The following is a 9,917-nucleotide window of genomic DNA, read 5'->3' as shown; positions in this document are numbered from 1 at the left end:
TCCTGCCTTGTTTTCTATTGACTTGTGTTTTCAACCTCCTGACTTGTTTTTTCTATTGACTTGTGTTTTCCACTTCAGGACTTGTGTTTTCTACCTCCTGTCTTGTTTTCTATTGACTTGTGTTTTTTACCTCCTGCCTTGTTTTCTATTGACTTGCTTTTAACCTCCTGACTTTTGCTTTCTATTGACTTGTGTTTTCCGCCTCATGACTTGTGTCTTCTATCAACTTGTTTTCCACCTCACGACTTGTGCTTTCTATTGACTTTTTTCCACCTCATGACTTGTGTTTTCTACCTCCTGCCTTGTTTTCTATTAACTTGTTTTACACCTCCTGACTTGTGTTTTCTACTGACTTGTGTTTTCTACCTCCTTACTTCTGTTTTTTACCTCCTGGCCAATGTTTTTCTACCTACTGACATGTGTGTGTGTTTTGTTGCCTCTTAACTTGTGGTTTTCCACCTCCTGACTCCAATTTTTTTCCACCTTCAGGTCGTCAGCGAGTCGACGCAGCATTAACAAGACATCAAGTAATGATCTGCAGAGATGAGAAGAATCGACAAAAACTAAATAAAACTGAACGAAAGGAATCTGCAGATTGATGTTCCTGTTCACGAATTTTTGCTTCCTGCTGTTAACTGCTGAATGAAACAAACTTTGTTAGTTTAATGAGCTTTGCTGCTGTTCTGTTTTATGTTAAAATTTAGACAAACCTCACTGTTTCTCCACATTCAGGCATTTTAAGAAGGATGAAAAACACTTATAGCTAGGATGAGTTTAGGCTGAACTAAAAGGACAGTCACAGTTCTCAAATGGAAACAGGTGGAGTGTTCCCTTTGGAACAGACATGGAGTTCAGGTATCTGGACGTCTTGTTCCTGCGTGATGGGAGGTGGGCCAATGTGTCGGAGCCTCGTCTGCAGAAATGAGAACATTGCTCCAGTCTTTTGTAGGTTACTAAGGCTTAAGCAACCAGATCCATGATACAAGCAGCTGAACTAAGCTTCTTCTGTAGGGTTCTGGGCTCAGCCTTAGAGATCCGGTGTAGGAGGTCTTGGTTTACATCCTGGACATGATAGCTCCATGACTCAACCACAAAGAAGGTAGACAGGAAGAAGGATGGATGGATGAATTGATGAAGCCAATTGATATTTTATTTAAGATAATAATGTTCTCTAAACTGATCATCAGCTTCCTCTTGCCATTACTTTATTACTGCTTTATGGGGCGTCAAACACATAAATGAGGGCAAATATGACCAAAAATGACACAGATTTAGCACTGGCTAATAAATCATCAGATATCACAGAAATACCGTATCATAATATCAGTATCGTAATTGATGTATCATATATATCGTGACTCAATATTTTCTAAATCCTGAAGTTTGTGCAGCGAAAGATTCTGTTGAAGGTAAACGAAGGCAAAAATGAGACTTTGATACAGTATATTGCACTGGCTAATAAATTATCAGCTATCATAGCATTACCATATTATGATATCGGTATCGTAACTGATGTATCGTATATATCGTGACTCGATATTTTCTGGATCCTGAAGTTTCTGGAGATGAAGCGAAACATTCTGCTGGAGGTAAAAGAAGGCAAAAATGAGACTTTGATACAGTATATTGCACTGGCTAATAAATGATCAGCTATCATAGCATTACCATATTATGATATCGGTATCGTAACTGATGTATCGTATATATCGTGACTCGATATTTTCTGGATCCTGAAGTTTCTGGAGATGAAGTGAAACATTCTGTTGGAGGTAAAAAAAAGAGGCAAAAATGAGACTTTGACATATAGCACGGGATAATAAATGATCAGCTAACACAGAAATACCGTATCATGATATCGGTATTGTAATTGATGTGTATTTCATGATGCAATATTTTCTAAATCCTGAAGTTTCTGGAGATGAATTGAAAGATTCCGTTGGAGGTAAAAAAAGACAAAAACGAGACTTTGACATATAGCAATGGCTAATAAATGATCAGCTTTGATACAGTATATAGCACTGGCTATGTGATCAGCTATCACAGAAATACCAGACCATGATATCAGTATCGTAACTGATGTATCGTATATATCGTGATTCGATATTTTCTGGATCCTGAAGTTTCTGGAGATGAAGCGAAAGATTCTGTTGAAGGTAAAAGGCAAAAACGAGACTTTGACATAATCTTGCTAAAAGTGGATTTTATGGTTTTTAAAAGTTTCAGCACACATATACTGTATATATATATATATATATATATATATATATATATATATATATATATGTATGAAATAAAACTCTCACACGTTTCGTCATGTTTAGGCCCATCAGGAACACATGCTTTAATCATCTGAGTCATAAATCAGTTATGTGTTTTTAAGCATGATGTCATCAAAAAGACGATGCTAAAATAAATAAATCAGCAAATAAATACATCCCATCAGATTCTAACAGGTGTCAAGTTTCTTTAAGGTCAAAGACAAGTTGAAATGTTAAAAAGAAAGTGCTGTGTTTTCTGTACAACGATCACACTGACGCAGATGAGCGTGTGTTCAGCAATGATCATGCATGTTCAAATAAGAAGGTTCATCCCACCTCTCCTTATTCTGTTATCTTTAAACGGCTGAAGACAGGAAGTGTTCACATATTCACCAAGACATCGTAAACCAGAGTCATTCCAGGTTGCATTTAGGCTGGTTTACACTGGCACCTCGGCTGATCCAGATCCAAAAGGGGCTTCAACTCACTCATCCTCTCTGTGATAACACTAACATCCTTCAAAGGAATGCATTCTCCCTGTCGCTTTGAACGGCAAATTTTTAAATAAAGACCTTATATGATCCATTAGCACTCGGAATATGTGTTGGAGGTGACTCTCAGCTACCACCACGCCACATTTTAGCTGTGCATTTATAAAACTGACCGAGTTAGAGTCAATTTAGTGTTTGCCAAGATCGCTTAACGGTGGCGGTTGACCGGCTGTAGAATATCCAGAGAGTTTCATTCAAATACAATCAGTGGTTGAAGAGATATTTTGCTAACAGGTAGTTACATCATGACGGCACACGATAAATTGAAATTATAGCTGTGAACAAGCATTTTATTTAACTGAACAGAGCTCAGCTTAAAGTTTGAAAACAACAACAACAACAACAACAAAAAGGTTTGTTCTGATTGGTCAAAGAATTTGATGATTATCTGAGAGCGCTAATAGCAGCAGCTAGCTTTTGCACTTCCTGTGCAGCCCGGAGGTACTTCCTGCATCATTAAAAAAAAAAACTAAAATAACAACAGGATAAAACTCTTGTTAAAGATTTATAACGTACCGTTTACATGAATCATTAGGAATTGTTTTAGTTTTAAGATGACGTGATCCGCATTAGCCTGCTACGTTAGCCGTTAGCTTAATTCAGTTAAGCCTAAACACCTTTTTTCTACCAAATGGATTCATTAGATCTGGATTTTAACACTTGACTCTGAACTTTATAATGCAAGTCATATAATTTATTGTATTATTAAGTAACAATTTAAGTTTAAACATTTTATCCAATTTTCCTTTTTTTTTGTTCTTGAAACAAATTGTTTCAATTAAAGAGACTTAGAACGGTGTGAAGTGTTGAATAAAAACTTTTATCCAACTTCAAAGTCCATGCTCAATAATCCAGGTATACAATCCAATATTTTTCAGTCAGGTCATTTGGACAATTTATTATTATTATTTTTTTGTGCTGAAATGTTTCACCTTCGATCCAGAAGGCTTCATCAGTCAAGGAAACACAACACAAAACTGATTCTTCCCCCAACAGCTTACTCCAAAGTAGAACAAACCAGTTATGTTGGTGCTAAGATGGTCTCTTTGTCACGCCCCCTCCTCTATTGCCAGCCCTCTTACTTGTTGTTTTCAACCAGTTTGACACGACTGTCAACAAGGAAGAGGGCCGGCAATAGAGGAGGGGGCGTGACAAAGAGACCATCTTAGCACCAACATAACTGGTTTGTTCTACTTTGGAGCAAGCTGTTGGAGGAAGAATCAGTTTTGTTGTGTGTTTCCTTGACTGATGAAGCCTTTTGGATCGAAGGCGAAACGTTTCAGCACAAAAAAAAAAAGAAATTGTCCAGATGACCTGATTGAAAAATATTGGATTTTATCCAACTTGTTTTTACTTCTATTTATTCTCCTCCTTCACGTCGTATGAACTGAAGTCATTTAGACTTTAGTTCTGCGTCAGTTTGAAACAACTGGAAATAAAGAGCTGCTTTAGTTTAGAATATGGAGAACATTTGACGATATTTATATGGAGTTCAGTGGTCAGTGCCACGGTCTTGTAATCCTGAGGTTGCAGGTTTGAGTCCAGTTGTGTCAGAAAGGGCATCCAACATAAAGTTTGCTCGCTGTGTTGAGCCCTGAAGCGGGAGCAGCCGAAAGAAACCTGCAATTTATATGGAGAATATTTGACGGCTCTATTCTTTTCTTTACTTTGTCGACATGTTTGAAAAATTTACTCAACAAATTCTTTGCCAAAATTGTTGCAACGTCGTTGCGTGCATCTCAAACCTGTGTTGAACTTGTTTTAAACTAGTCTCAGTTTAGTACCGGAGTCAAACAGTTAGAGAAAGTACTTTGTAAGGTAACTGTAGCAATCAGTGAAACCCAATTGTTACTATTTGGAGACAAAAAAAGTCTAATTTGTGACACTTTGTGACTGAAACGCAATAAATAAATTGGCTTGTTATTTGAAGCATGTACATAAAACAGGTTGTACGTTCTGAATGATTGAGATTCCAAATAAAAATGTACGTATTTTCTCACAATTTCGTGTTTTCAACTAGCCGCTGACAGAGGCAGACAGTCAGATACAAGCGTAAACCAGAAGATGCACCACAGACAGATGAGTGTTTATAGAATAAACTATGATAATAATAATAATAATAATTAGGGATGCACGATATTGGATTTTTGGCCGATATCCGATATGCCAATATGTTAAAACTTATTTGGCCGATAACCGATACCAATACCAATACCAATACCAATATTTTTTTCCTAGACCTACTTAAAGAGACCACATAGCTTTCTCTGCTGTGGAATTAAAATAGTACATTATTCTGCACGGTCTTTGTCAATGCAAATCAAATGCAGATGCCAAAAAGGGGGCAGAAAATGACGTAACACTTCAACTTGGATTATGTTTAATGTCAAATTTATTCATGACATTTACTCTCTCTAACTCTCTGTCATACAAAACAGCACCTTATATATATATATATGTGCATTTATAAACAGTGCCTTTTATATCGGTGAGTTATTTTTGATGAAATGGCTGATATTTAACTTTATTGCCAATATCGGCCGATACCGATACTGCCGATAATATCGTGCATCCATAATAATAATAATAATAATAATAGTGACCGTACGTCTTTGTGAGTCTGTCTGCAGATAAACTCTCATTTAACCTGGAAATAAAAAGCTAACTTTCTGGAATAACTTGTTTTTCCTGACCCACCTGGCGACCGAAGATCAGCCCTGAACGAAAAATCTGTTGAATTATTTCACATGTATTTGTTTTTATAAGAAAAACGTGTTTTCTGTCAGATTCATGCGAGTTCTAACGAGAGGTGCCGGTGTAAACAGCTTTTCCGTCCAGTGGAAACATCTTTCAGCTCAGCTCGTGCTAACGTGCGCAGCCCCAGGACAGAGTGAACTGACCTGGTCTTCTTACAGCACTTTGACGTTCTGTCCAGCACCAAGAGGGACAACTGGTATCCCCTTTATAAAAACATCACAGATACGTTAAAGATGCCTTATTGTTTACCAAGTGGAACGAGGAACAAGAAGTTAGTCTTTTTCTTGCAGCGATAGATGAAACACAAACAAAAACAAAGTGGACTGGATTTCTCTTCCGATCCGATCTGTGTGTTAGAACCTGAGCTGGGTCGGCAGGGAGACTCTGGCGCTTGATCCAGTTGGACTGAAGGCCGAGACAAACGTTTCAGCAGGCTGCTCTCCTTTATTTGTGTTGAGTGTGCGCTGAAAGAGTGAAAAAAAAGTTCAGATAAACTCCTGAACGTCACCAAACAGTGTCAGCTGAGGCTTTACGACCGAAAAGGTTCGGCTATTTCCAGTTCAGCTTCTTTCCTAGACGGCTGGAGAAACCCAGAATCTTTAAACCCGACGGTGATTTGTTGCGATTATCCAAATGTTAGGAGGTGGTTGTTCCTCCCTGGTCAAACGTTTAGGAGGTGGAGCTGTGGTCAGGCTCGAAGAGGTGGTCCGGCTACTCCGGTGAGGGGTGTGGTGGAGCCACAGTCGTATCCCATCTCCACCACAGCGTGGGAGCCCCCGACCAGGCGGCCCGCAAACGGCTGCTCCTGCACCTGCCGGTCGCGGAAACTCTGGATGTAACTCTGCCAAAAACAAACAAAAACATTTAAGTTCAGGCTCAAAGCACATCCGAGTTTTCCCACGATGACCTGAAACTCTCAGCTGACGGCAGAAACATCAAATGTTTACCGGCGACAGGACGTCGGTGTCGTAGCGGCGGATGGGGTTGGGCTTGCGGCGGTAGGCGGGCTCAGTGTGGAGCTGCTTGGCCTGATTGTGGTGGGCGGAGCCAGGCTGCTGCTTTTTCTTCTTTTTGTTGCGGTAGCGGTCGTCCCGCTGACGGATGCGCATCACCTGCATCCTCCTCTGCTGCCGGCTAATGATGACTGCAGGGGTCGGAGGAAGATTTGACTCGTTTACATTCGAATGTCTCCGGCTTAACTCAAACTGCAACAAATTTATTATGTTTAATACAATTACTACTATATGTGCTTCTTTCATGGGCGTTGCAACAGTTAATATGTGAAGAGGAAGTGTGTCCCCCCACATTTAAAAAATATTCATTTTGATCCCCGCACAATTACCATGAAATATTAGTTCACCCAGTTCATGAACAAATCCATTCCACTTGAAGAAAAAGAAGGAAGAAGGAGAATACTCAAACCACTAAAAATCCACTCCAGGTTTTCCTGTTTACCTACAACAACTCACCACACTGCATGCAGTGTTTCCCCAGGGTCACTTAGCCTGACAGTGCGCTCATGGGAGGAGGAGTGGGAGACACCTCTGTGTTGCGTGCTAGCTTAGCGCTATGTTAGCGCCGGCGGGGGGTGGGGGGTGGGATGCATGAGAGAAGCGGAGCGTGCTCTATTCACACAAGGAGAGCTGTTGGTCAGGCTACAAGTAGTAATGTGCTCTCTAAAATAGTTTTTGAATCAAGTGTTTGCATATGTAGGTAAACGTAGATGCTTAATAACACGTTAAGATACACCAGAATGCAGGAAATGGCATTTACTTGATTCAAAATTTTCTGTGGGAGGGCCCTCAGACACATTACAAATGCTTCTGACCACAGTGCTTATTTGCACTTTTAACTCTCCTCGTTGATACGTTTTGCTAACCTTTAGCTATCCTGATGCATGCTCAATAATCCAGGTAGAAAAATCCAAAAAAGTTCAATCTGGTCCTCTGTTATGTTTTTTGCTTTTTTGAATGTCCAGAGGACCAGATTGAACTTTTTTAGATAACCTTTAGCTAGTTTTAACAACTACCTAGTTTTTGATAATTTTAGGTTTTAGAAAGCCTTTTGCTATTTTAAACTTATAGCTATAATTCTGCTAGTTTTTGTTTTGAGCTAACATTTTGCTACTTAAAGGTAGCCATTTGCTAGTTTTATCTATCTTTTATCTTTTAGCAAGTCTGTTGCTTTTCTTTTTTTAAATTGTTTTAGCAAGCTTTTGCAACATTTAGCTTTTAGCAAGCCTTTTGCTACTTTTAGCTAACCTGTGCAACTGACTTTATTGCAAGATGTTTACAGAGTCATCGTGCGCGCCTGGAACTCGTCTGACTTTAATTTTTTTGGTATTCTGGAGCACTCAATCTTTATTTTTTGGCTAAGTTCATGTGAACTTCTGGAAAATTTCACCTCACATTTCACATTTATTAGCTTCACTTTTCTAAGATTCCAATAAACAATATTATTACTAGTCCCTAAGAGTTGCAACCCAGTAAGATTCTGGCTTTTAAAGGAACATTACTGGCATTATAAAAAATATTGGCCTCGTCTTTTTTTAATCAAGGAGAACCACTTATATTAAGAAAACGTAAACAAGATGTAAACAGAAAAAACTCGAAGCCTTTACTGACCTTTGGTGTGGGAGTATCCCTCAGCCGTCACCTTCCACTGAACTATGACCCCCAGCAGGGTGAGGGATGGCCACACTCCAAGCACCACCCAGGTCATCCAGCACACGGGCTTGCCCGGTTCCACCTTAATCCGCTCGTACATGTAGAGCACCAGGGCAAAGAGTTCCACAAAGTAGTCCAAGGCCACGGTGATGACGGCGGCGCCGAACATGGCGGTGGACAGCGTGGTGAAGAGGCGCTGCCACTGCAGTGTCAGCACTGCAAACAACATGCCCAGGCCCAGCAGCACGCCCAGGGGCACCCAGACAGAGCGTGACGGGTCCTCGGACAGTTCCGCCATGCCCACCAGGGTGGCCACGCCCACCAGCAGGCCCAGCAGCAGGCCCACCATGAAGAGGCCCACGCTGCGGACCAACATGGTGACCAGGCCGCAGAGCGTCCCGATGCCCAGCCCGACGCCCACAGAGGCCTCCGCGCTCAGCTGGGTGTCCAGGACGCGCTCCTTGTAGCAGAGCACAAAGATGACAACAGAGCCGAACATCAGGCCCGTCAGGAACATCACCGCCTTGAAGCAGCGGTACCCTGAAGGGACACATCAAGAATGGAGAGTGAATTCTGAGTGACTCAGTTGCAATCGGCTGAAGACGGTTGAACTGAGCTGAAAACTAAATGTAGCAAAAATGTTGACTAATTAACAAAACTCTGTCTTATGGAAGCTAAAAGAAGCAAAATGCTAGCTTAAAGCTAAAAGTAGTAAACTGCTACCTTTAAGCTAGCAAAAAGTTAGCTAAACAAAAATGAAAAGGTTTGCTAAAAATAAATAACCACAGGGTTAGTTAAATTTAGCAGAATGTTATCTTTGATCAAAAGTTAGAATTAGGTTTAGCATTAGTGTAATTTAGAGGGGTAGTTTTAGCACGTGCAGATTTAGCATTAGCAGTAGTAGTCTTATGATTAGCGTAATTTGCAGTATTAGCATTAGCGATAGTAGCATTATTTGAAGTATGTTAAAGAAGATTACAAAACACTGCTTTTGAAGAATTTGAAAATATCTGCATGTGTTTTAAGATGATTATTTGCAAATTAAGGTTAATATTTAGAAAGATATAATTAAAAAGGTTACAGAAACCAGAAGTCCGAACACCCCTCTCCTGAATGAGATGGATGTTTTCGCATAAGACCAGTTAAAATGACACAAAGTATGCAGAACGAGTTAAATGCCAAAATATGTACAACCTCTCAACCGCGCCACGTCCCAAACTTTCAGTAAGTTCAGCTGAAGTTCGGCTGCTCACCAAAGAAGCAGTAGATGATTCCAAAGAGGCAGCACATGGAGCAGACCACCGACGGAACCACCTTGTAGCGCCCGCCGGCGTCTCCACAGGTGTCCAGCCGCTCGGGGCTCAGTTCCAGGTCTGGAGGCAGCAGCATCGTCTCCGGGGTGGTTGTCATGGCAACGGGAGGGGATAGAAGAAGGTGAGCTGATTGGGTGTTACAGAATGCTGCTCAGGTGTACGGTTTCACCTGGAGTTGGACAAAAAACACAGGATGGACAGAAGTCATCACTAAAACAAAAGAGGCATTTTTTTTGTTGTTGTAATTTTCTGTTTTCATGAGACAATATTGAGACATTAATGATACTTTAACAAGACATTATTGAGATATTAATGATACTTTAACAAGACATTATTGAGATATTAATGATACTTTAATAAGACATTATTGAG

At 40.3% G+C, this 9,917-nt stretch overlaps 2 protein-coding genes across 2 annotated transcripts in view; one reads left to right on the top strand and one right to left on the bottom strand.

Moving 5' to 3' along the window:
* Nucleotides 1-577, top strand: part of desmb (desmin b) — an 11,518-nt gene extending 10,941 nt beyond the window's left edge. The window contains exon 9 of the mRNA XM_037696420.1: nucleotides 490-577. Coding sequence (XP_037552348.1) covers nucleotides 490-516 — 27 coding nt within the window. The 3' untranslated portion in view covers nucleotides 517-577. The remainder of the gene's footprint in view (nucleotides 1-489) is intronic.
* Nucleotides 578-5,374: 4,797 nt separating this feature from the next.
* tmem198b (transmembrane protein 198b) lies at nucleotides 5,375-9,642 on the bottom strand. Its single transcript, XM_037696421.1, has 4 exons — nucleotides 9,486-9,642; nucleotides 8,191-8,772; nucleotides 6,514-6,710; nucleotides 5,375-6,407 (listed from the first exon to the last, which is right to left on the bottom strand). The coding sequence occupies exons 1-4, from the start codon at nucleotides 9,640-9,642 to the stop codon at nucleotides 6,255-6,257; spliced, it is 1,089 nt and encodes a 362-aa protein (XP_037552349.1). The 3' UTR covers nucleotides 5,375-6,254.
* Nucleotides 9,643-9,917: the final 275 nt, after the last annotated feature.

Source organism: Nematolebias whitei, chromosome 23 (assembly GCF_014905685.2).
Source record: "Nematolebias whitei isolate Nwh7 chromosome 23, NemWhi1, whole genome shotgun sequence".
Classification (NCBI taxonomy): Eukaryota; Metazoa; Chordata; class Actinopteri; order Cyprinodontiformes; family Rivulidae; genus Nematolebias; species Nematolebias whitei.
The sequence above is the reverse complement of the archived record's forward strand: the minus strand, read 5'-3'. Positions and strand labels throughout refer to the sequence as shown.

Bases quoted from the DNA above. Each gene is read 5' to 3' on its own strand.
- tmem198b (XM_037696421.1), bottom strand. From the start codon at position 9,642: ATGACAACCACCCCGGAGACGATGCTGCTGCCTCCAGACCTGGAACTG. The intron at 8,773-9,485 runs GTGAGCAGCCGA...GTGTCCCTTCAG, and splicing joins AATCATCTACTGCTTCTTTG to GGTACCGCTGCTTCAAGGCG. The intron at 6,711-8,190 runs GTCAGTAAAGGC...CGACCCCTGCAG, and splicing joins GGGATACTCCCACACCAAAG to TCATCATTAGCCGGCAGCAG.